Source organism: Scyliorhinus torazame, chromosome 4 (assembly GCF_047496885.1).
Source record: "Scyliorhinus torazame isolate Kashiwa2021f chromosome 4, sScyTor2.1, whole genome shotgun sequence".
Taxonomy (NCBI): domain Eukaryota; kingdom Metazoa; phylum Chordata; class Chondrichthyes; order Carcharhiniformes; family Scyliorhinidae; genus Scyliorhinus; species Scyliorhinus torazame.
The window spans coordinates 260,008,833-260,036,239 of record NC_092710.1 but is presented as its reverse complement, the minus strand read 5'-3'; the positions used below and the strand labels follow the sequence as shown (position 1 = coordinate 260,036,239).

At 44.3% G+C, this 27,407-nt stretch overlaps 1 protein-coding gene across 5 annotated transcripts in view; it reads right to left on the bottom strand.

Annotated features, from left to right (window-relative positions):
• The window catches only part of LOC140410901 (bcl-2-associated transcription factor 1-like), an 82,390-nt gene that overhangs the window by 41,128 nt on the left and 13,855 nt on the right, over positions 1-27,407 (bottom strand). For all 5 annotated transcript variants that reach the window (XM_072499681.1, XM_072499682.1, XM_072499683.1 and 2 more), the window contains 3 exons: positions 9,787-9,940; positions 6,468-7,394; positions 4,798-5,541 (listed from right to left, as the gene is read on the bottom strand). In XM_072499681.1, the coding sequence (XP_072355782.1) occupies positions 4,798-5,541; positions 6,468-7,394; positions 9,787-9,896 (1,781 nt within the window). In that variant the 5' untranslated portion in view covers positions 9,897-9,940. Of the gene's footprint in view, positions 1-4,797; positions 5,542-6,467; positions 7,395-9,786; positions 9,941-27,407 lie in introns of those variants that run through there.

Here is a 27,407-nt window from a genome sequence, read left to right as displayed (position 1 = left end):
TAGAATATGAAATAGGGAAGTTTTACTGCAGCAGTACAATGCCTTATTGAGACCACACCTGGAATACTATGTATAGTTTTGGTCTCATTTGAAAAGGGATACAATTGCATTAGAAACAGTTCAGAGAAGGCTCAATTGACTGATATCTGGGGTGAAGGGCTTATCTTAAGAAAGGTTGAAATTTAGAAGAATGAAAGGTGATCTAATTGAAACATACAATGTCATGATGGGATTGGAGGATGTTTCCTCTTGTGGGGAGACTAGAACTAGGGAACACAAAATTGAGGATGGAGATTAGAGAGAGTTTTTTTCTCTCAGAGTCGTTAATCTGTGGAATTCACTTCCCTAGAAAGCAGTGGAAGCTGGATCATTGAATTTATTCAAAACTGAGTTAGATAGATCTTTGATAGAGAATGGAGTCAAGGGTTATGGGAGGCAGAGAGGAAAGTGGAGTTGAGACCACAATCAAGTCAGCCATATTATTGAATAGTGGATCAGATTCAAAGGGCTGAATGACCAACTCCTGCTCTTAATTCCTATGTTCCTTTACTTCAAGGTAAAATAGAATAGTTTGGGGGTGCAAGTTTTAATACTTGGGGAAAAAAGGAGGTAGCAGCTGGTCTTACTGCTGCCCAGACTCTCTACTCTCTGTCTTATAGATAGGAGGATTTGGGGGAAGGACCAAAAGCAGGTGCTGCTCTGCCAAGTAGAAGAAAATAACTGCTTTTGAATTAACTCACCAAGTGAAGTGCTAGTGAGGATAGAAGTTCTGTCCAAAGAAAAAAAAGTCAAAAACCAAGGAACCACCAGAGGGTACTTTGCCATTAGAAATCCATTGATTATGTACAGACGATTCAGTGAAAGAAACTTTGTTCAAAAGGACAATTGAAGAGTTACCTAGGCAGGCCAGGGAGAAGAAATCCTGTGAAAGCTGGGAGGAGCTTGGGATTTCTAAACACAAAGTTCCATTTCTGCTGAGAGTGTGGCATAACAAATAGACATGGCATAGGGGTCAAGAGGGAATATCTTTCCTGGAATATTTAGTCTATGTTGATTTTAATATGTTTATTACTGCAAAAGTCTTAAAATTTGAAATCTTGTATAATACTTTGTTTCGATCTTGGAAAATGTATAGTTCTTTATAAAAGTTATAGATTTCTGATAGGATTATAACAAAAATGTTTTTAAATTGCCAATGATAGACTGGAAAGCAAAAGCCACACCATTTCACTGTATCATTGGCCTTCTATGATGGTGTCTTGCCTGCATCAGATTACCAAGCAGATGTCTGGAACACAATGTGCAAGAAATAATATTTTGTCACATCTGCAGCCATTTTGGTCAGTTGGTCTTACTCACCATCTAGAACCATGCCAAAACTTCTTGTAATGAAGGAAGCACAAAAGCAGATATTATGGCATAAAACATGGGGGAAGAGACATAATTGGAAAACAGCTTTGGTCATTGAACTAATTTTTTAGAATTGGAAAGGTTCCGATTACAGGCAAACTTTCCTTCTTTGTTCCAACACCATGAGAGTAGCTTGGTATCAACATTACTTAATTTGCTCCTTCGCCATTTGATTCAACTGAGAACAAAGGGGAAAATATTTTGAGGTACATTAATTGCAAGCCACATTTGTCAACCAGCCCCCATCATTTTGCACAAATATTTACAGTACTGATATTGCAATGTCCAACATTTAGGTGGCCAAAATCTCCTGGATAGGTCTGAATCTCCCCATCCTTCAGGAATGCTAAATGAATAGTAACATAAATCCAGGTTTTTCTAGGGCCTTATCTAAATTTTAGCACAAGAACATCTAATTCTTTGAATAGTTTTGTAGACTAAACGTCCCAAAGAAATAACTGCTCTGAATTTATGAGAAGGCTGTGTGACATGAAGCGGAGAACAAAATAGCTCCATTCAATGCACCACGGGGGAGCACGGTAGCACAAGTGGTTAGCACTGTGGCTTCACAGCGCCAGGGTCCCAGGTTTGATTCCCCGCTGGGTCACGGTCTGTGCGGAGTCTGCACGTTCTCCCAGTGTCTGCGTGGGTTTCCTCCAGGTGCTCCGGTTTCCTCCCACAGTCCAAAGATGTGCAGGTTAGGTGGATTGGCCATGATAAATTGCCTTTAGTGACCAAAAAAAGGTTAGGAGGGGTTATTGGGTTGCAGGGATGGGGTGGAAGTGAGGGTTTAAGTGGGTCGGTGCAGACTCGATGGGCCGAATGGCCTCCTTCTGCATTGTATGTTCTATGTATGTTCAAAAGAGCAGTTATATTCATCCAAAGTAGGAACCATCTCGTCAGTTTCCACTGGTACTAGAAGTCAATGAAAATCTCTGAAGTGAATTTATTGAAGCAGTGAAGGGCATTTATTTCTAGCCCCTTACGGTCACTCCCTCCTTGAATTATTTTTTCATCCACACAATGTGGGCATCACTGGACACCCTAATTGTCCTGGAGGGCAAGTTACTCGCTAACAGGTGCAGTCCATCGTAGTGGTTTTGACAGGCCATTTCAAAGGACACTTAACAATCTAGAGTCACATATAGGCCCGACTGGATAAAGATGGCAGGTTTCCTTTCCTAAACGATTTTTGCAAACCAGCTGGAGAACAACATCCAGTAGATTTTTATTCCTGATTTATTTAATTTACTGAATTTAAATTATCCAATAGAATTCATAATAGAATTCATGCCTTCGGATTGCTAGTCCAAGGCTTCTCGGTCCAAAACATCATCATGCTAATCTATCTGGAATCTTTTAAACCATAGCGATAAATCTACTTGAAATGGAGCTTGGCTGCCTTGGATTAGGATGCCTTCCAAAGCCTTACTTGACTTATTTGCAAAGGAAGGTAATTTGGTAGTACAGACCTTGACTAATACTGAACAAAGTAATTTTGTTGAAGCTCATTGTCTTGCACATCAAGACAATCACAAACATGCCAGTGTCAGGGGAAGCAACAACTTTATACTCCGTGAGAAAGCAGTGCAGATTTATTGGGCGGCATGGTGGCAGTGGCTACCATTGCTGCCTCTCACCACCAGATCCAATTGCAGCCTCAAGTGACTGTGTGAAGTCTGCACGTTCTCCCAGTGACTGTGTAGGTTTCCTCCAGGTGCTCTGGTTTTCTCCCACAGTCCAAAGATGTGCAGGTTAGGTGGATTGATCATGATAAATTAACCCTTAGTGTTCAAAGATGTGCGCGATGGGGGGGGGGTTACAGGGTTAGGGTGGTGGAGTGGGCCTAGGTAGGGTGCTCTTTCAGAGGGTCGGTGCAGAATTGGTGGGCCAAATGGCCTCCTTCAGCACTGCAGGGATTCTTTGGGAATTGTATTCTATGGACTCTGCTTGGTAGAAGCATCGCCATAGAGATTGTACCAGTCAATGTTGACTGAATTTTCAAACAATGCTTGGCAGCTAACCGTCATAGAATCATAGGAATTTATAGTGCAGAAGGAGGCCATTCGGCCCATCAAGTCTGCACCGGCCCTTGGTAAGAGCACCCTACTCAAGCCCACGCCTCCACCCTATCCCCGTAATCCAGTAACCTCACTTAACCTTTTTGGACACCAAGGACAATTTAGCTGACAGATAACATTAACTGGTGCATGCTCCATGACAATGCCTCTACCAAGCAGAGTCCCACTTGCCAACCAATTAGCACTCTCTTTTCATGCAGTGTAGAGTTGTTGTTTCCCTTGATATTGGGATTCTTGCAATTATTGTGCTGAGTGTAGGACAAAAAGCTTTAATGAAAGGTATTTTTCCCATAATAGTCAAGAAAGAAAATTGTAGTATTTCATTCCGAAGATCTCAAAAATAATTCAATGACAAGATGGCATCCCTATTGACAATTTAACAGATTGGGGATGACCAAGCAGAAACAGAATGTACATTAGGCAGTTCTTCTTTTCTAAGAGAGAGCCTCCAAAACTACACCGCCAGCTAGTTTGACGCTGCTGACTCTCAGGGTTCCTGACTGAAATCGGATTATATAGAGGAGTGTCTTTATGAGAAACATTTACATCTTGTGATCTGCTGAATAGATTCACCAAAGCCAGTCGGAGAGGAATTTTACGAGCGGTTTCTTCCCTTCGGCCCTACTGCCTCTCCCAGCAGATTACATAGGAAGTGAGGTGGAGGGCTTTGGGGGAGTGGGAGTAAAAGAGGGGAGAAAGTGTTCAGGCATGATTGGGGCCTGCTATTATGGTGTATGGTGGGCCCAATCGACTAAATTTTGTATCTGTGTAGATTTCAAATTAGCTTTATATTGCCTGGGGGTAATTTTTGAAACGCCAAGCAAGAAAAATTATTGTTGGGAGATCTGTCAATTTATGTTTATACAGAAGCACTGAATGGCGAGGACAGAAGATATTGAATAATTCAGATCAAATCCAGAGATCACCCACCTTTCTTTTGCAATCATGTGGTACAGATTATATTTCAGTACTTTCCCAGTTAGCTTAAGTTTTTTTAAAAATTAAACAAATTAACAACGGATTAGAAGCATTCATTTATATCATTCTCAGGCATCCATTGTTTATAACAAAATTGACTTGCGTTTTGGAACCTCATCTGGAAAATTGATTTTTTTTTTTTAATGGGGGTGGGGGGGAAAGAGAGAGAGAGCTGTATGCACTCATTATGACTTAGCAGCAAATCTTATGTACAAGATCACAAACATTAATTTTAAATGTTTTTTAAATTTTAAAGCACGTAGACAACAGTTCAACAGAAGGCTATATTCTACAAAGAACCAAAACCACAAAATGCACACCAACTTACCGCATAGAATCTTCAAACTGGGATGCAGTCATTTTCAATTTCACTTCAGGCTGGCAGGATGTAGTGGCTAGAGGCTTGATTCTGGGGGGACTTTCCGCTGTGAAAGACGTTTTATCCCTTTCTCTGACATCGGTGTTCTTTTGTTGTGGCAATGTGGAACTTGGATCATAGAGCTCTTTGAACTTTTCACCTTTTACTGGCTCAGGAGAGACAGGTTCTTTCTTTGGTGCTGTTCTTTCTTCATATTTCTTTTCTGCATATTTGTCTTCTTCCCTAAGCTTCTCTTTTACTGTACTAGATGAAAAGCTAGCCACATTAAATTTGTAAGACCTCTCATCTACATACCTATCATGGTCTTTTGTCCCTTTGACTACAATTTTTGTTTTATATTTACTCTCCTCATAGTCAAAATCCCAATGAGACTCCATTCCATAGCCCTTTTCCTTCTCTGCTTGGTTGGTCACACTGTACTGATATTTAGGTCTGTAATGGTCTAATTCATCAGACAATGCATCCATAACACCCTGTCTGTGCCTTTCTGGGGACTCAGTTAAGTATGACATTTTTTCAGCTTCCTTTCTAAAGTACTCACCTTTAGAACTACCATAATCAACTCCTGCTTTATCCACCCAGTCCCGCCCCTTAGCCTTATCTTTCTCCAGTGCCCTTTCCTTTTCGAGATCTTTCTCTCTTCCATCTCCTCTGTCCAAAACGAAAGTCCTACTCTCCTCATCCTCGGTGTACCTATTTAGAGGATTAAAAACAATGTGAAATGCAACAAAAAAAACTCTTCTGCAATTGAATATTCAATTTAATGAAAATCTTGATTGTTATTGAAACAGGAAGCGCCAGAACAGAATGTTCCTAAATTATATTATTATTATAAATCAGTATTATCAGCATGTATTCTATCCACAAGTGGCGTTTAGGAAAATTATAAAATGAATTGATTTTTTATTTATTTGCTGTGATTTTATGGAATTCTTTAGCCAGTTTAACTTCTCCATTGCCAGTTTGGTGCCATGTCAACTTCTCTCATTTTTCCCAAACAGGCTGAAACCAAATGATCAATCTTATACATTTTTGTTGAAAGTAACTTGATTAATTTCAGCCACAGATATTAACACTTAATAAATCAAGTTTAGTATGAATTCCAGTGAGGTCAATGGCAGAACAAAATGAGGGGTTAGAGTTGCACAAGAGCAACTCAGCTACTGCTAGTTCCTTGTAACCTCGCAAACTTTCTTTCTCCAGGTGTTTATTCAATTCTTTTGAAAATCACAATTGAATCTGCTTCCACCACTCACTTAGTCAGCGCATTCCTAATCTTTATAACCACTTTTTGTAATCTGTCCTACCCACCATCAATGATTTGCACATACATGCTCCACGATCTCAGTTCCTGTAACCCCTTTATTTCATATTGCCTCAGGTGCCACCTCCCTCTCCCTTGAGTCCATCTGGCAAAGCGGGGGACCGTGAGGAGAGTGCCAATTCTTTCTCTCTGGGTGTGGGGCTGGCAAATTCCAAACTCACTTTGCAATTTTTATGCAGTTACTCTGTTCTAAAAAAAATTGAAGATTCAACTACTCAAATAGTACTATTAATCTTTTAAACTACTGCTGAGGACAATAATTGCCTCCAGAAAGCTATTTTAGAAATACACTTACCTTTTCAGGTACTTGGCTTTAGGGAGCTCTTGATCCACAGTATCACCAGAAAATGCAGACAGTTTCAGCCGAGCTTCTTCCCTTGGAATACTGTGTTGTGTTGAAACAACCTTTGTAGGGCTTTTCTTCATAGGACTTTTTCGTATTGGGCTGCACTGAGAAGGGCTGTATTGTGATGCACTATGCCCAGAGGAGCTATGCTGTTCAGGACTGTGTTGCAAACTGGAGGACGGTGGACTGGTCTGTGATGAGCTCAGCCGAAGTGGCGCAGCCTGCAACAAACTGTGATGGGAAGGAACAGAACGTGTTGGGCTGAGGCTAGTTGGACTGGGAAGTGAAGATAGACTGTGATGAGATCTCGGACTATTGTCATTGTAGGTTGAAAGTCCTGCCCAGCTTTCCCCTCGAATTGGAGGAGTTTTACGAAACTCACTGTGCACCTTAGTGGATTCAGATTCACATTTTAAATCTTTTTCCGTTGGCTTGATCTTTCCAGGTTCATCCTGGGAAACTGTGCCCTCGGTTTTCTTTGCACGTTTGTCCAAGGACCTCCGTCGTTTTGAAGTCACTGGGGATCGACTGTGGCGAGATGAGGAACGGGAAGACGATGAGCCACGCGATCGAGCAGAGGAAGATCGGTGCGATTGTCGAGATCGACTCCTGGAACGTTGTGATATTGATCTACGTTTTGGTGTTCTTGACCTGGAACGGCCTCGTCGTGGACTACGAGACTGTCTTCGATTCTGCCAGTTAAGTCTGTAGCCTCCTCGATAATATCGTGGCCCTCCTTGATAATATCCTCTTCCTCTTCCACGATAGCCATATGGGCGTCTCATTCCTCTGTTACCACGATAATCCCGATAATCTCTTGAATAGTTACGATCTCTACTGCGAGATCGAGAGTAGGATCTGGAACGAGATCTAGAACTGGAAGAATGCACAGAAAGAGTGTCACAACAAAAGCACTATCTTTTCCACAAAGTCCAGATCACAAAAAGAAATGTTAATTAAAAAACAATAAGTTTTCTATTACAGTATAATGAATTTACAGAAATTCAAGCTCATTTAAGAGTTTAAAAATGTCCCCTTTTAACTCAATTAAAAGCTGCAAATATTAACGGTCACAGAAACATGTTTTAAAGTACAGAGAAAGTTCTTAACCAGATTTACTACAGAGAAATTTGATGAACAGCAGCTAAATCACTCAGGGAAACATTCATTCAACATACTACCAGCAACCAAAATGTTGTATAAAAAAAAAAATTACTTTTAACTTTTCATTGTGCTGAAAAATCAACTCAAATAAATTAACACATTCAAAAACAAATATATGTGAAAATAATACAAGATGACTTTTAAATCAAAGAATATATTTTGTTTTAATAGCATACTGTTTTCAAACCATCAGGCTCATTCCTTCCACAGACTGCATAATAATTTGGCCTATCAGATTCACTGCGGTTTCTGGGATCTTGTGCACAAAAAGGATGCTGTATTTGCCTAGAAGTCACTGCACTTCAAAAAGTGGTTCATTGAAATGAAGTGCTTTAAGATGTTTGAGAGAAGTGATAGGATGCTATATAAATGCAAGTCGCTTTTTGTCTTTATGATGGATTCTACTCAACCCACTCAATCTTCAAAATTCAACTTCTGGAAAAAAAAACAGACAGGAGAAAGGCAGCTGACTGAGACCTAAGTTACTGGATTTGTCACAGAAATTGATCCAGTTTTTCATCCTGAGCAACTATACAAACAAAATATCAGTATTTCTACATGCTTAAACACTTTCAAAGAAAGGCAAACCCAATAATACAAACCTCACCCGGCTGGAGGCTTTTCATGCCACCAAATGCTCGCTTCTAGTATGACCATTATTATTCTTGCCCTTTCATATAACTATTGGGTATGATGCCTTGAAAATAATGAGTGAGGTGGTGAAGATCAAACATGGTTATACTTTGCAAAGAATTGACTGTTTAAAAAAAAGTTTCAAACATTTAACACAAGTCGCTATGCTATTTATCCTTCAATCCTGGAAATTATGTACTGCACACAATTATATAATCTGTGAACTTTAATAAAGCTATGAAAATAAATTACATTCTGGTGTAATTGCTAAAAGAGCTTCCTTATTGCATTGCTGAATCAGAGTATAAACGTAATCAAATTTAATCAACGAGCACTTGCGTAATACTTCAAATTACAATATTCAACAAAAAAGTTGGCAATTGCACATCTAACATAAGGAATGCCATACTACTCATGTTCACACAATTAACAAAAACGAATGTATGGATGTCTCAATGTTATTAAAGCTAGTAGAACGACTTACTACAACACATTCCTCTGACCAAAAGTAACAGTGCAAAAACCTGGGTGCTTTGGATACGAAACAAAGACTTAAAATATCAAAATACTACTGCTGTGCTTAACCAAACAGATGAGTTTTAAATTACTATTTAAATGTTTGGATTCTGACATTATTTTTTGATTCCTAAAAAATATTCCTGAATCACAGAAAAAAAAAAACTGATTTGATTCCTAAAAAATATTCCTGAATCACAGAAAAAAAACTGAAACTCTAAAAACTGAAACTCTAAAAAAAATGCAATGTGAAGAAATAATCATTATATTTTTCAAGAACAGTTTGTGTGAATTGAAATTTTAAAAGTTACTGTATGACACGAGTGGAGACTTTCACCTTTGGGACCGATATTTGAATCCACTCTCATCAGATCAGACTTAAGCATCTTACAGAAATCAGTCTCAAACTTAGTTGTTTGGGGGTCTGAATCCAGAGCATGAAGCTAACCACTGATGAACAGACTCACTTGCATTTGCAGTGAACATTGCTGGAATCACTGATTTTACATCACGGACTATTTGTCCCATATGCCAATGCCAGTTCCCTGAAAAGAGCTATCTGTTTTTAAATTCTATGCTCCTGTCTTTTCCCCATACATCATTTTACTGTTTCAAATATTTATGCACCTTGCTTTTAAAAGCAATTATTGATTATGCTTCCATTATTGTGCTGCGAGCAAGGTTTTTCAGTCAGCAATATTCTTCTGGACATACTGTGCATTGCAGGAAAGAGCAGATGGAAATGTTAATTACATCTGTATGTACAGTATCTGATTTAAGAGTATTCATGCTGATCCTGAGCACTGAAAATGCAAAGCCATTCTATTCTCAGTATCCACACCTTTATGTATACAAACTAGAATAGTACATAGAAAAATATTTTGCAAAAACAAATTACTATAGAGATAAAATACTAAGATATTGCATCAGAGTAAACTGCATCCAAAACCATTACCTGTATCTCTTTTTCCTGGAACGTGATCGAGAATGAGATCTTGACCGAGAGCTGGAGCGAGAACGAGACCTTGATCTCGACGAATGAGATCGAGAGTTTGATCGAACCATTTTGATCTTCAAATGTCACCTTTTTTTTTTTTAAAATGCAGATCCTGAAAAAGATAAAATTTTATAATTGCTTATCTTCAATGAGCTCAGAATCACATTTAATAAAACTTTCACTGTACTTGAAATAATCTCATTGAACAGCTCTACTTATCTTATATTGACATGCTTCAAATTATGCCAATTTAAGATTCAACTCTGGGTGACATTAAATTATTTGCAGGATGCACTTCCTATCCACTTAACCTCTCTTCCTGTTGTGATAAATTTCTTTTTTTTTTAATAAACAATTTTATTGAGGTATTTTTGGCATATAAAACAATGACATTGCATAGTACCGTACAAAAGGAAAAGCAAGTAACACATAGTGCAAACCACGACTCCATTCGCGCAAGGACCTGCCTAAACCACCCCCTACTCTACACTACCCTAGCCACCCCCTCCCCTGCTGATGATTAATTCTCCGCGACAGTGAACCTCTCAAGGTGAACTTAACCTTTTCTAGATCGAGAAAGCTCGCCATGTCCGATAGCCATGCTTCGGTCTTCGGGGCTTTGAGTCCCTCCATGTCAACAGTATTTGGCGCCGGACTACCAGGGAAGCAAAGGCCAAGACATCGGCCTCCTTCTCCTCCTGGACTCCCAGGTCCTCCGACACCCCAAAGATTGCCACCTCAGGACTCATTACCACCCCAGTTTTCAAACCCCAGGACATATTGTCTGCGAATCCCTGCCAGTACCCGAGTCGAGGGCACGACCAGAACATGTGCACGTGATTAGCCGGCCCACCGGCGCATCTGGCACACTTGTCCTCCAGCCCAAAAAATGTACTCATCCGGGCCACTGTCATGTGGGCCCACTGCACAACCCTTAAACTGGATCAGACTGAGTCTGGCACACGTTGCGGTCGTGTTTACTCTGCCCAGAGCTTCTGCCCAAATACCGTCCTCCATCTTCTCCCTCTCTCTCCTCCCCCCCCCCCCCCCCACCCCCAAGCTCCTCCTCTCACTTAAGCTTCAGGTCATCAGTCTGTATATCCTATGCTCCCATTAGTTCTTTGTAAATATCTGAGACTCTACCCTCACCTACCTCTCCCCTAGAAACTATCCTGTCCTGCCTCCCCTTTGGCGGGAGGCGTGGGAAGGATGGCACCAGTCTGCGCACGAAATCCCACACCTGTAAGTAACTAAAGCCATTCCCTCCAGCCAGCCCGAACTTCCCCACCAACGCCCTCATGCTCGAAAAGCTTCCTTCCAGGAACAGATCACCCATCCTCATAATCCCCGCCCTCCACCACAGTCGATACCCACCGTCCATGTTCCCCCGGGCAAATCAGTGATTGCCGCAGATTGGCATCCACACCGATGCTCTCACTTTCCCTATATGCTTCCTCCACTGGCCCCAGATCCCCAAAGCCGCACCACTATAAGGCTGGTGGAGTACCGCGCCGGCGGGAGCGGCAGAGGCGCCGTAACCAGGGCCACCAAACTGGTGTGACCGCACGAAGCAGCCTCCATCCGCTCCCAGACCGACCCCATGCCCACCATACATTTCCTTATCATCGCTATGTTGGCCGTCCAGTAGTAGTTGCTAAAGTTCGGCAGCGCCAGCCCCCCCCCTCCCGTCTGTTCCTTTCGAGCATCACCTTCCTCACCCGTGGGGACTTCCCCGCCCAGACAAATCCCAGGATAATTTTATTCAGCCTCTTGAAGAAGGACCTTGGGATGAAAATGGGGAGACACTGAAATATGAATAAGAATCTCTTGAGAATCATCATCTTGATAGTGTGCAACCTCCCCACTAGTGACAACGGGAGCGCATCTCAACTCCGAACCTCCTCCCTCACTCATTCCACCAATCGGGACAGATGGAGCTTATGCAACCTGCCCCAGTCCCGTGCCACCTGTATCCCCAAGTATCTGAAGCTTTCCCCTACCAGCCTGAACGGCAACCCCTTCAGCCTACTCTCCTGCCCCCTCGCCTGAATTACGAACAACTCGCTCTTAGCCACGTTCAATTTATATCCTGAAAACCGGTCAAATTCCCTCAGGATTTCCATGATGCCGTCCATCCCCACCATTGGGTCTGCTACGTATAACAACAGGTCATCCGCGTATACCGAGACTTTATGTTCCACCCCCCCCCCCCCCCCCCCGCCCGCCCGGACCCGCCCTTTCCAGTCTTTTGAAGCTCTCAGAGCAATTGCCAGCGGTTCTATGGCCAGCGCGAACAGCAGTGGGGCGAGAGGACAACCCAGTCTTGTCCTGCGGTGTAGAAATAAGTAATCTGATGTTGTCCTGTTCGTCCTTACACTAGCCTCTGGGGCCTGGTATAACAGCCTAACCCAGTCAATGAACCCCTCCCCGAACCCAAACCTTCCCAGCACCTCCCACAGATAGTCCCACTCGACCAGATCGAAAGCCTTTTCCGCATCCATAGCTACCAGTATCTCTGCCTCCCTGCTCTCCGGGGGCATCATGATCACATTAAGCAGCCTTCTTAGATTGTCCGCCAGTTGCCTACCCTTTACGAACCCAGTTTGGTCCTCCGCAATTACAGTCCTCAATTCTAGTCGCCAAGATCTTGGCCAGTCTGTGTTAGTCAAAGAGATCGGCCTATAAGACCCACAGGCCTCCGGGTCTTTATCCCGTTTCAGAATAAGCGAAATAGTGGCCTGCGACATCGTCGGGGGTAGGACCCCTCGGTCTCTTGACTCGTTAAAAACCCTGACCAGCACCGGTCTCTTGACTCGTTAAAAACCCTGACCAGCACCGGCCCCACTATCTCGGCAAACGTTTTGTAAAACTCCACCAGATACCCATCCGACCCCGGGGCTTTACCCAACTGCATGACCTTCAGGCTCCCCAGTACCTCTTCGATCCCAACCAGGGCCCCCAGTCCGTCTACCAACGCCCTACCCACTCTTGGGAAGGTCAGTCCGTCCAGGAATCATCTCATCCCCTCCGGTCCCCTGGGGGGGGGTTCCTAAGTGAATAGCTTACTATAAAAGTCCCTAAACACCTTGTTCAGCCCTGCCGGGTCCCCCACCAGATTTCCCTCCCCCTCCGCTATCCTTCCTTTCTCCCTAGCCGCTTCTCTTCCTTAGTTGTTGCGCGAGCATTCTGCTGGCGTTCTCTCCATGCTCATATATCGTGCCTTTTGCCTTTCTGAGCTGCTCTACAGCCTTGCCTGTAGTCAGCACCCCGAACTCGGCCTGCAGCCTCTGTCATTTCCTGAGTAACTCTGGCCTTGGGGACTCCTCGTAGTTCCTGTCCGTCCGTAAAATTTCCTGAACCAGTCAGTCCGTTTCTGCCCTGTCTGTTCTGTCCCTATGGGCCCGGATTGAGATCAGCTCCCCTCTCACCACTGCCTTCAGTGCCTCTCAGAGCACCGCTACTGAGACTTCTCCGGTATCAGTTACATGCAGGTAATTCTGCATGCATCTCCTGAGTCTCTCACACACCGCCTCGTCCGCTAGCAATCCAATTCCCAGCCTCCATTGTGGGCGCTGGAAGCTATCCTTACAAATCCGTAGGTCCACCCAGTGCGGAGCATGGTCCGATATGGTAATTGCCGAATATTCTGCCCCCACCATCCCGGCCAGCAAGTCCCTACTCATGACAAAGAAATCAATTCGGGAATACACCTTATGGACGTGGGAGTAGTACGAAAACTCCCTCGCCGACGGCCGGCTAAATCTCCACGGATCAGCTCCCCCCATTTGCTCCATGAACCCTCTCAGTTCCTTTGCCATCGCTGGCAACCTGCTCGTTTTTGAAGTCAACTGATTCAGGCTGGGGTCCAGGACTGTGTTAAAGTCCCCACCCATGATCAGTTTGCGTGAGTCCAAGTCGGGGATCTTCCCTAGCAGCATCCTGATAAAATCCACATCGTCCCAATTAGGGGCACACACACTGAACAAGACTCCTCTCACCCCTTTGAGCTTACCCCTAACCATAACGAATCTGCAGCCCCCGTCCGCAACTGTACCCTCCGCCTCAAATTGAACCCTTTTATTAATCAGGATCGCGACTCCCCTAGTCTTAGTGTCGAGCCCCGAATGAAAGACCTGGCTAACCCAGCCCTTCCTCAACCTAACCTGGTCTGCCACTTTCAGGCGAGTCTCCTGCAGCATGACGACGTCCGCCTTCAGAACACGCAAATGCGCAAACACACGCGCCCTCTTCACTGGCCCATTTAGCCCTCTAACATTCCAGGTGATCAGCCTGGTCGGGAGAGCACTCCCCGCCCCCCCCCCACTTTTGCCGATCAGCCATCCCCTTTCCTTGGCCAGCCCCCCAGCCATGTGTCGCGCTTCCTCTGGCTCGCTTCCACCCATGACCTCCTCACTGTTGCCATGTCCAGTTTCCATCTTCGTCAGCAGATCAACTTCCCCCCCCCCTCCTAGTAACACCATCCTACCACCCAATCCCTGCTCTAGTCTAACGGTATTAATCCCCCCCCCACCTGGCTTCCGTTGACTAGCCCACCCAGCTAGCCTGGTGGCTCCCCTCTTCGGGGCCAGCACGTCTCTCACCCATTGTTCCCTGGATCCCCTCCCCCCAGCCCATCCATACCACTTCCCCAAACCAGTCCTGCTTAAACACATACTCTATACAAGTCACAGACATCCCCTACAATAGTGCAATTTAGATCAAAGATAGAGATAAGTAGTACCAGGCACTTTCAGCCCTTCCCCTCCACACACAGAAAAAGATTGCAAAAAATTCCCCCGAAACCCCCATCATAGCCACACCTTTTTAGCGATTTTCTTTTTTTAATTTTCCCCCTACCAAACCTTCAACCCAACAAGAGACCCCAAAAAGGAAACATTTAGGGAAACCACGAAAAAGAACAAGAAAAACACATCGCAACCAAAATACATCAACCTAAAAAGGTCGAAAAAACAAAAAGAATGGATCCAAGCAGCAGGCATCTCTCAAAGCGAGAGAGAAACAAAATAGACTTAAAAGTTCTACCATGAGTCCAAGAGTCCTCAGCTCAGAGCCAGCCCTTGATTCTTAAAGTCCATCGCCTCCTCGGGTTCCTCAAAATAGTGGTGCTGGCTCTCATACGTAACCCACTGTCGCGCCGGAAAAAGCAGCCCGAATTTCACCTAGTTCTTGTACAAAATCTCCTTCACCTACCTGTAGCCTCCCCTCCTCCTGGCCACCTCAGTGCTCAGGTCTTGGAAAACACGCAGGGTGCTATTGTCCCATGTACAGCTTAGTGTGCTCTTCGCCCATTGCAGAACCCGCTCCTTGTCCAGGTACCTGCGGAACCGGACCACCATTGCTCGTGCGGGACCCCCTCGTCGCAGCTGCCTCACCTGTACTCGTGTGCCCGGTCCACCACCGGCGGGCAAGGGAACACCTCGTTCCCCAGCAGCTTCTGAAACATTCCCTCCACAAACGCGACGGCATCCAGCCCCTCAGCCCCCTCTGGGAGGCCAACAATTCTTACATTCTGCCGGCGAGATCTGTTGTCCAGGTCCTCCAGCCTTTCCAGAAGCATTTTTTGCTGATCCCTCAGCCTCCGGATCTCCATGTCTGCCACCGTTTGAAAGTCTGCCTGCTCCTCCACCATCTTCTCCAGCTTCTGGAGCTTCCCAGTCTGATCATCCAGCCTTTTTTCCCCCAATCGGTCCATCGACTTCTGGAGTGGCTCCAAATTATCACACTTCAGAGCTAAAAAGCCCTCCTGCATGGCCTGTAGCAGCTGCTCCATTGTAGGCTGGGCTGTCGGCGCCTTGCTCTGGACACCAACCATATTGGTCTCTCTCTCAGCCTCCACCGTGCCCTTGTTTGACCACTTCCCATTCAGTTGATGTAGTTTTCAGTCATTTTTTAATGGGCAAAGGCTAATCTATTGATAAAGCCATTCATAGAATCACAGAATTCCTACAATGCAAAAGGGGATCATCCGGCCCATCAAGTCTTCACCAAACCTCTGAAAAAGTACCCTACCTAGGCCCAAACCCCACACTATCCCCGTAACTCCACAGAGGCCCAATTTAGCATAGCCAATTCACCTAACCTGCACATCTTTGAACCGTGGGGGGAAACCGGAGCACCCGGAGGACACCCATGCAAACACAGGGAGAAAATGCAAACCCCACACAGTCACCAGAGGTCAGAATTGAACACAGGTCCCTGGCACTGAGGCAGCAGTGCTAACCACTGTGCCGCCATTGTAGCCATTGATTCTCTGGCTGAGAAGAGGGAACCAGGTAAGGATAATACATCTCCAATCACAGTAAATGATAAATGTTGTATGATTCTGCTGTTAAGTTGGAGCTGGTTTTACTTACCTATTCCTGAAGACCAGAAAATCTAATTGATATGAGGACGCACAGCCCAAGATCTCAAAACGTAATTGCTATTTGGTCAGGAAACCCCTGCAGATTGTAAAGGGCTTGTCAACTTCAGATTGCAGTTTAGAAGCACCAATTATTTTTAAATAGTTTTACTTTGCAATATGACAGTATTAAGTGTGACAGTCAGAGTATTAACATTATTATATTTGTGTTTCTTACTATCAGATTTCCTGGAACATTGAAAACTTATGAAGAGTATTTACTCCTGTCAGATACATAGTACAACAGCTAATTGCAACACAGTAAATCTGGTTATTTTGGGGTGGAATTAGTTAAAGAAAGGCTGCTAGTCTGGGTAATTCAGTACTCCTCTTCAACTAGTACAGGAAATCTGGAACACGCTGGTGAAACCTTAAATTCAACTAAAGGACTGTAACTTCAATGATATCCCAGTACTGCTCACAAATCCTAGAATGGAGCATAGCATATAATAATGAGTCCAGAGCCAAAACGGAGATCAAATTAGCCAAACTAACTCAGACCCGGTTTTACAAAGCTGGACAATTACACAATGTAATGCAGCTACCAAAGTGTAATTGTGTCTCCCTTCATTAAAAACTATTTTAATTCAAAACCATAACCTACATTATTTTTTAATTTGTTCATGGAATGTGGGTGTCACTGGCTAGACCACATTTGTAGCCCCCTCCCCAAATGCCCTTGAGAAGCCATTGGTGAGCCGCCTTCTGAAACTGCTGTAATCCATGTGTTGTAGGTACAGCCGCAGAGCTGTTAGGGAAGAAGTTACAGGATTTTGACCCAGTGACAGTGAAGAAACAACAATATAGTTCCAAGTCAGGGTGATATGTGGTTTGGAGGAGAACTTGGTGGTGGTGTTCCCATGCATCTGCTGCCCTTGTCCTTCTAGGTGGCAAATGTCACAGGTTAGAAGGTGCTGCCACTGGAGGAAATTAACGTTGAGGGTGGTGGTGGAGGTGGTGGCAATTAAGCAGGCTGCTTTGTCCTGGATGGTGTCCAGCTTCTTGTCGGAGATGCACTCATCCAGGTAAGTGGAGAATATTCCATCACACTTCTGACTTGTGCCTTGTACATGGTGGACCGGTTTCGGAGTCAGAAGGAGAGTTACTCGTTGCAGAATTCCTAGCCTCTGACCTGTTCAGGTAGCCCAGTATTTATATGGCTAGTCCAGTTCAGTTTCTGGTTAATGGTAAAGCCCAGGCTGTTGATAGTAGAGGATTCAGTATTAGTAATATAATTCAATGTCAAGGGGAGATGGTTACATTCTCTTTTGTTGGAGATGGTCGTTATCTGAAACTTCTGTAGGGTGAATGTTACTTGCGACTCGTCAGTCTGTGCCCAAATGTCATCCAGATCTTATTGCATACAACTGCTTCAGCACCCGAGTTGCAAGTGAAACATTGCACAGTGAACATCCCCATTTCTGACCTTTAAAAAAAAATCTTCTAATTCTCATTTATCATCAATAAACATCCAAAAAACAAACAAAAACAAATACCATAACAATCCCCCACCCATAAACCACCCCCCGCTCAATATACAGACCAAAACATCCACCCATACATTCCAGATAAAAAGAAAACACAAATTACCAATCCATAACAGTGTAAGCAAAAACAACAATACCACCAACCACCCCCCCAACCCCCCACAAATGTTCAATGGCAACAAAGTCTCGGAAGTGCATTATAAACAACCCCAATGAATTGTGAAACCCTTCCTTCATCCCCTTCAGCTGAAACTTCACCTTCCTGAGAGTCAATGAAATTAAAGTAGGTCCCCCCCGCCAAGTCGAGACACAGGATGGAGAAGCTAACCTCCACCCTGACAGGACCCACCTCCTGGCAATCAGCGAGGCGAAGGCTAACATCTGCCCCCGCACCCGCCTACCACCCAAGCTGGTCCAACCCCCCCGAAAATGGCTTCCAAGGGCCCTGGTTCCAAGTTCACAAGCACTACCCCCGAGATGACCCTGATAACCTCCCTCCAACAATGCCATCACATTCCACGTACCTATTCTAATTCCCCCCATCCCTTCCAATACACCATCATCACAACTGTGGGCCCTGCCATTGGGCTTGGTCCGCCCAGTCCCTTGTTACCATCGAGCCCCTTCCCCCTCCCAGAATGCCCCCATCCACTTCTTCTGGAAAACACCTCACCCAGTATCGGTCTCCTACCCCCACTTTTCACATCTAGGTTGATCGGAATCGGTTCTACCAGGCTCCGATGGCCACAGCACCTCCCCTCACCACATCCCCATTCACTGGCCAGCTTGAGCTAGCCAGTGTGGCGGCCCCTGCCCAGGCCTCACACCCCTTCAATTTCCCCCCCCCCCCACAAACCCGGTCCCAGGAAAAACAAAGAAATCCCCTTCAATACACAACCCCAGTGTAAACCCACAAACCTCAAAGAGACATCATTGCAAAAGAAAATCCCAACTCCTACCTTATCCAAATAGGCAACTTCAACTCATTTAGCACATATAACGACATGCAATACAAAATAGAGCTACATACACTCCTCCAACCCCCTCCACCCCGCCCCCCCTCCCCCTCGCCCCCCCCCTCCCAACCCTCAGTCCAAGACCAATTCTCAGTCCCATTTCGCACTTCTGCCCAAGTCCTTCTGCCTTCACATATGCCTCCGCCGCTTCCACCATCTCGAAATAACAATCTTTTGGAGTGGTGGGTCACCCTCGATACACTATGCTGAACCGCGCCCTGCTGTTATACAATGCCGTCTTCACTCAGCCGAAGGCTGCCTCACCAGCTCCACAGTAAAACTGGTATGTACGCATATTAATTAGAGCCCACTGCACCTCCCGCTTCTGCTTCACCCAACTCATGACCTTCTCCTTCACACGGTACCTACGGAAACAAATAATCACTGTTTCCCCGTCCTCAACACAGCCAACTTCACCGGGGCAATCGCCCCCTCCACCAGCACCTTCAATGCTGCCATCATCTGCTTCCTCATCACCTCCATGCATTTTGCCTTCCACAACTATCACTTTGGTCATCTTTTCCGCCGCGAACAGTGCGGCCCCACCCAGCGACCCAGCCTCTGCCATCCTTCCAGTTGCCGAACAGACTAACGGCAACAGATGGTTCCACTAACGGCGAACCATCATTCGCCCCCTTCTTCACGGCAGCTTTCCTTTGAGTTTTGGACATCCTCCTTCCTTATGTCTTCTTGCACTTATTTAACAAAAAATTGCTCCTGGGGGTATTCAATTCTTTAAAAAAAAAAATCAAGCCTCGAGCAAGAGCCATCCAACGTGCGACCTTCTCCTACATGCCGCCGCCAGAAGTCCCCCTATTTCTGACCTTTAATGGAGTGAAAGTCATTGTTGAAGAAGCTGAACTTGTTTGTGCCAAGGACACTACTTTTGAGGAATTCCTGCAGTGATGTCCCAGGGCTGAGATAATTGACCTTCAAAACTATAACCATTTCCCCAATCCCTCCAGTCAAGGTAACTTTGATGTTGGGCTCCCTTTACCTTCAGCTTCTTTTGTGCTCCGTATAGTTCCAACCAATGAAGAGCCCCCCCCGCCCCCGAATCTCTTTGACTTACTCGGGCTTCTTGATTCCACACTTGTTTCCATAAGGGCAGTATCTCACCTTGCCTCTTTTAGCCATGTCTAAACCATGGCTGTAATGAGGTCAGGAATAAAGTAGCCGGTGGAACACAAACTGAATGGCAGTTTAGTGTTGTGTAAATTCTGTTTGATGGCACTGTCAATGACACTGCCCATCACTGCTGCTGATCGGAAGTAGACTGATGGGTCGTAATTGACCGGGTTGGATTTGTCCTGTTTTTTTTGTGGACAGGACATACTTGGGACAATTTTTCACATTGCTGAGTAGATGCCGATGTCTTGTAGTTGTATCAGAACAGTTTGGTTCGGCAGCACAAGTCTTCAGTACTGTTGCTGCAATATTGTCAGGGCCCACAGCTTTTGCAGTATCCAGTAACTGCAGACATTTGGGGCGGCACGGTAGCACACTGGTTAGCATAATTGCTTCACAGCTCCAGGGTTCCCAGGTTCTATTCTCGGCTTGGGCCACTGTCTGTGCGGAGTCTGCACATTCTCCCAGTGTCTGTGCAGGTTTCCTCCCACAGTCCAAAGATGTGCAGGTTAGGTGGATTGGCCATGCTAAATGGTGTCCAAAAAGTTTAGGTGAGGTTACTGTGTTCCGGGGATAGGGTGGAGGTGTGGGCTTATGTACGGTGCTCTTTCCAAGAGCTGGTGCAGATTCGATGGGTCGAATGGCCTCCTGCTGCACTGCAAATTCTATGATTCTATGATTTCTTGATATCACGTGGAGCGTCGAATCGGCTTAAGACTGGCATGCATGATGGGGAGGCAAAAGTGGATCACCAACTCTGCACTTTGGCTGAAGATTGTTTGCAATAGCTTCAGCCTGGTCTTTTCCACTGATGTGCTGGGATTTCCCATCATGGAGGGTGGGGATATTTGGAGCACCCCCTCCTCTTGTTTATGGTATAATTGTCCATAACCATTTACTACTGGATGTGGCTGGACTGTATTCAGATCTGAACTGTTGATTGTGAGATCGCATAGCTGTATATCACATGCTATTCCCACTGTTTGGCACAGGTTGACACCTCAATTTTTACATGTGCAGAAGGGCATGCATGGAGCAGCACCAGGCCTCTTTTATTGAATCATGATTGATCTCCCAGTTTGATGGTAAATGATAGATGGACAGGGGGAATAGACTGGACCAGATTATAGTTTGTGGAAAATAAAATTCTGCCGCTGCTGATGGCCCACAATGCCTCATGGATTCTCAGTTCTGAGCTGCTAGATCTGTCCAATTCTATTCCATCAAGCACGTTGTAGTGTCACATAACACAATAGAGTGTAATCCTCAATATTAAAGGTGGGACCTCGTCTCCTCAAGTCAAGGACTGTATGATGGTCATTCCTACCAATAACTATCGTGGACAGATAAGTCCGTAACAGGTAGATTGGCGAGGCCGAGGCAAAGGTGTTGTTTTTTCCCTCTTGATGATTCCCTCATCATCTGCCACAAACGCAGTCTAGCAGCTATGTACTACTGAGTCACTCTTGGTGATGGACATTGAAGTACCCCACCCAGGACACATTGTGCCCTTGCCAGCCACGTACTTCAGTGTTCAACATGGAAGAATACCGATTCATTACGTGAGGGGGGAATGGTACATGGCAATTAGGAGATTTATTTCCCATGATTCTATGAGACTTTCTGGAGTGGATGTACCATTCCCAGGGAAACTCTCTCCCCACTGTATCCCTCTATACCGCCATCTCTAGCAAGTCTATCCTACCAGGAAAGGATAGTACATTTTCTGCAAGGTATAAATTTTCTGCAAGGTATAAATGAGTGAAGCTGCTGCTCGACTAGTCTCAGCGACAGCTTTCCCAATTTTGGCACAAACCCTCAAGACGCAAGGAGGACGTTGCAGGGTCAACAGGGCTGTTTGCGGCGTTGCAATTTCCATGTCTAGGTCAATACTGGCTGGTCCATTCAGTTCCATTCCTTTTAGACTTTGGAGCAGTTTGACAGTGTGGCTTGCTAGGCCATTTCAGAGGGCAGTGAAGTCAACCACATTGATGGGGTCTGGAGTTACATGTAGGCGAGGCCAGGTAATGTCACGAGGCTATGCCTATTTATTTTTTAATAAATATGACTTTTCAACTTTCAATAGCTGCAAATTTCATGGAGACAGAGTAAGTTGTATAAAAATGCAAGACCACATTCTGAGGTGAAGATGAGAAACAGATAAATCACCCTCAGGAGAGTGGAGAGAGAGACACTTTCTATAACCAGACACCCATTAAAACTCATAACTGTCTAAGGAAAACACATAAAAAAAGGCAAAGTACTCGATGGCTGACGGATTCACCCAAAGCCTCATACAAAACACTTCCAAGTTACACAGCTGATGTCAAAAAGGTCTTTAGCAGAGGAAACAGGCTGAAGGCTGCACTCTCCCTCTTGGAATAACCAGTTCAAGGAGCCAACACTATCAGAAATCTACTGATGAACTGAGATCTCACAGTAATTGCAACATTTTTCGATATCTGATGGCATCCAAGAATCCAACTAACCAAATCAGCCGCAATGTTTAAAAATATACACCTCGAAAAATAAAAAGACACAACTGCATATTCTTTTACTATTTTTAAAACTGGACTTAACTCCCCTTATTTCAGATGCACGTGCTCACCCAAATGGCTGCCGAATACTTGATGTCACGTTTTTATTATTTTTCTCAGGTTTTGTGATTAATAAATTCTCTCTTTTGAGATTTGCTCCTAATTACACACAGCTTAAATAAGACCATATGGCATAGGAGCAGAAATAGACCATTCGGCCCACTGAATCTGCTCCGTCATTCAATGAGATCATGACGACTCCACTTTCCCACTTTATCCCCATAATCCTGGATTCTTATTAGTTAAATACATTCTTGGAAAGGCATATCCATGTGGGGAAAAAAATGAAATATTTGTTGTGATTGACAGAGAAGGTTGAATCGAGGAAAGCCAGTTCAACCATTCTCACCTGGTCGTAACAGCAAGTAGATTTTCTTCCCTAAAAAGGTTATTGGAGACCCAGATAGGTTTTTAGAACAATGGATTTCATGGTCACCATTACAAAGACTAGCTTATAATTCCGAATTTAGTAATTGAATTTAAATTCTATCAGCTGCCATATTGGGATTTGAATCTGTGACTCCAGGGAATTAGCCGGAGCCTCGGGATTACTAGCCCAGTGACATTACCACTACGTCACCACCTCCCCAGTCATATAACATGTTTAAAGTGGAAAATAAAAATTCAAGGTGCTTCACACGGAGGAAGGAATGGAATTTCAGTCTTCTTGGGATAATTGAGCAGCAAAGTTTGGGCACAGACTTGCATTTAAAAAGGCAGAGAGAGAAAAAGCAAACAAGTTAAACTATAGAATTCCAGAAAACAGGGATATCAGATGGAGGACATAATGCACAGCAGGCCAAAGTCAGAGGACCTTAAGCCAAGAAGGGGATGCAAGACTGGTTGAGGGTGCCAAAATTGGATAGGCTCACCATCAGCTGCCTTCAGTTAGAGGATGAAGTATACTCCAGGTCGCAAGTTTCTGCCATGAGTCTCGTGACTGAACAGTCTTATTCTTAATTTGCAGATCTTTGGGCACGTGGGGCCAGATATCCCATGAGGCAGTGGGACCCAAAGAGCAGGATTTGCTTTCTTTTCTTTCCTTTTCTGCATCATTCAGGCTTTTGGACTCAAGATTGTGCTTGATTGGCAAGCTGTTACCATTTTTGGCAATCGAGAGCCAGCTCCTCCCAGGCCTTAAGAGTAAATGCTGCCATGCTTCACTGTCAATGATACATTTCTTTAGATCTCCGCTGGACACTGGCCATTTGAGTTGAGAAAACAGGAACAGGACCTGGAGGGAAATGCTTTTCAGCCATCCAGACACAGAGCCTAGTCCATCATAGTTGATTTTGCAGGAATTTTCTCTGAATGTTTGTGGACATGTTTGTGTTTGTTCGACAGTCCTTCCAATGAACCCAGAGGATGCAGCAGAGACATTACTGCTGGAAATTCTCTAGCATTCTTAGGAGTACAGGAATGTGGTAACAACTGCACTGTACACTAGGACTTGTTGACTTGTGGAGGAAATCTCTGCTATCAAACACTCCCTGCCGTAGTTTGTAGAAGACTGAGCTGGCGCAGCTGATGTGATATTGGATCTCCTGGTCAATGTCAGGTGTTAAGGCTCTCCTTTCAACATACATGGGAGGTGGAATATTTGACAGACCAGGTCTGGATTGATTAGGAGTTTTGTTTAGGCAACATTCAAGGTCAGGCTAAAATCTCCTGTATGCAGAATTGAAGTGATCAAGAATGGCTTGCAAATCTGGTGCAGAGTGGACGACGGCACTTCAGTCATTTCTATACTGCAATCTTGCATATCCATGGAGTTCAGTTTAGTTTTGGCATGGAGGAAACTGAAGTTAAAAAAGAGTTTTCCATCCAGATAGTACTTGATAGGAAACTGAAGTTAAGAGTTTTCCATCTAGATAGTACTTGATGCACACATCAGATGGCAGCTGGTCTTTGTGAATAGTGTGGGGGCGATCACACAGCCTTGCTTGACATCAGACCGTATTTTGATGGCATCGGTTTCAGATCGTCCACTCATGGAGCAGTAGCAGGATTGCTGTGAGGTTGGGCATCCAAATCTCTGAAGTACATTCCACAGAACCTCAAGATTTACTGAGTCAGATGCTTTGATCAGGTTGATGAATGCAATGCGAAGTTCCTGGTTTTGCATAGCAATAAAGACCATGTCAGAGATTCCTCTGGAAGGTTAAAAGCCATACTGTCTCTGGAAGGATTTCTCAGCCACAGGAAGTCGACGATTCCACAGAATACATGTTCAGGACGTTCCCTGCTAGGGACAAGAGGGAAATACTTTGATAGTTTCCACAACATGATTTATCTCCCTTCTTTACTGCGTTCCTGAAGTCAGGAGAGGAAATTATTTTTTCCCCTAAACCATTAGTATGAGCGCAAGGTGTTTTGATGGAAGCAAAAGCACTGCAGTTTGAAGGTCTCAGCTGGGATTACACCCAGGTTGCAGGCTTTGTTGTTTTTTTCAACTGTTTGATTGCTTGTTGTAGCTCTCTCTTTCTTGGTGGTTTATCCATGGGTTCAACCACAGGATCTAGCCTGGCAAGTATAAACTACCACTGTGGATTCAGTTGAGAAGTTGTTGGAAATTTTCTTTCCAGCAGTGACATAATCAAGCAAAGGGGATTTTGACCATTGGTCTTGTCCAAAAGATTTCCCTGGTGGCTTAAAAAAAAAAGCTTTGCATGCCTGTATTTACAGTGTGTATTTATAGTCTGTCCTTAGTTTTCATGTATAGAATGATCTGCCTAGCTGCACGCAGAACCTCGATGCACGTGACAATAAATCTAAATCATGACGATCAGTCGTGTATTCCAGACCTGACCATTCGTTGTGTGTGAAAACATTTTTTCGCACATCACATCGTTTCTTTTGAAAATTCTTGATTTGGGTAATGGGAAAGGCTGTAAATTAGGGGGAACAATTTACATTCAATGCACCGTTTTAATATAATGTTTCACAGGGTGTGGGAGTTGCTGGGTAGGCCAGCATTTATTGCCCAGCCCCAACTGCCCTTGGAGAAGGCAGTCAGGAGCTGCCTTCTTGAACCGCTGCAGGACATGTGGCACAGGCACACCCACACAATGTTGTTAATAAGGCAGTTCCAGGATTTTGATCCAACAACAATCAATGAACAGCGATATATTTCCAAGTCAAGATGGTGTGTGGCCTCGAGGAGAACTTGCAGGTGGTGATGGTGGTGTTCCTATGCACCTGCTGCTCTAGGTGGCAGTGGTTGTAGGTTTGGAAGGTGCCGTCGAACAAGCAACTTGGTGCTCATTGTGCCTCAGTAATAGAGGGAGTGGATGTTAAGATCAGGGAGTGGGATCCCAATCAAAAAGGCTGCGTTATATTGGATGGTGTCATGCTGAAGCGCTGTTGGAGCTGGATTCATCCAGGCAGGGGGAGAGCATTCCATCACACTCATGTGCCTTTTAGATGGTGAACAGGTTTTGGGGAGACAGGAGGGGAGTTACTCTCTGCAAAATTCCAGTCTCTGACCTGCTCTTGTAGCCACAATATTTATATCGCTAGTCCAGATCAGTTTCTGATGGAGAGAAAACCCATCAGAAATCAAAAGGGAGAGAGCTTATGGGTAGTGTTTAATGCAAATAGCTGAGACCTGGACAAATTGGGAGCCCAAGATGGTGTTGGATAAATTGTGCCAAGAGGTGATAAGCATTGGCAAGGTCTCACTGATACTTTAGTCAAGGTCACTGTAGAATCTGGGCGCTATCTTTCAAATATTATTTTCTATTCAACTAGAGATCAGACCTTGGCTTTATTTGTGGAAAGATAAGAGTATGCAGACATTCCTGTTGATACTTTCTTCTCTATACTGCAAATCGCTACATTTGTTACTTCATACTTTTTTTTAAAAAACAGAAATGTCTATTCGACAGCAACATTGGATTCATAGAATCATAGTGTATTATCTGAACCAAAGTAAACAAAGTGCATGCAAATATAGATCTTACTCCTTATGAATACATTTAAAATAACATCCTTATGTTCTACAGCAAAATAGTCCCAGTCGGAGCACAAAATATACAACTAGAAACAAGCCACGAGTTAGTGCAAATATGACTTTGTAAGGAAAGCCAGCCCTTTAAACTTCCAAAGCTCAAATATTATTGGCATGATCATGATAAAAACATTACAATGTTACCTAGTAACTAAATGAAAATAAAAATTGCTTATGAAAATGAAGTGAAATGAAAATTGCTTATTGTCACAAGTAGGCTTCAAATGAAGTTACTGTGAAAAGCCCCTAGTGGCCACATTCCGGCGCCTGTTCGGGGAGGCTGGTACGGGAATTGAACCGTGCTGCTGGCCTGCCTTGGTCTGCTTTAAAAGCCAGCTATTTAGCCCAGTGTGCTAAACCAGCCCCTGCCTTGGTCTGCTTTAAAAACCAGCTATTTAGCCCAGTCTGCTAAACCAGCCCCTGCCTTGGTCTGCTTTAAAAGCCAGCTATTTAGCCCAGTGTGCTAAACCAGCCCCTGCCTTGGTCTGCTTTAAAAGCCAGCTATTTAGCCCAATGCATCATTAACAGTAGCCTGCATTATTCAAACAGCCAACTTCTGAATCTACACTAATGAATTGCTTGTGATTTTATTTTTAAACTAGGAAAAGCAAAATTCTCCCAAGTAGAGCCCAAATTAAAGTGAAATAAAGGGAATTCCGCTCCACCATGTGCATTGTATAGAATTACAAGTGAAAATACAGCATTAAATTATGATCCCAGTTAATGTCATAACTAAACGGGGAGATCCTCGAATGGAACCCTGGCTCAGAAGAACATAGAACATAGAAAATACAGCACAGAACAGGCCCTTCGGCCCACGATGTTGTGCCGAACCTTTGTCCTAGATTAATCATAGATTATCATTGAATTTACAGTGCAGAAGGAGGCCATTCGGCCCCTTGAGTCTGCACCAGCTCTTGG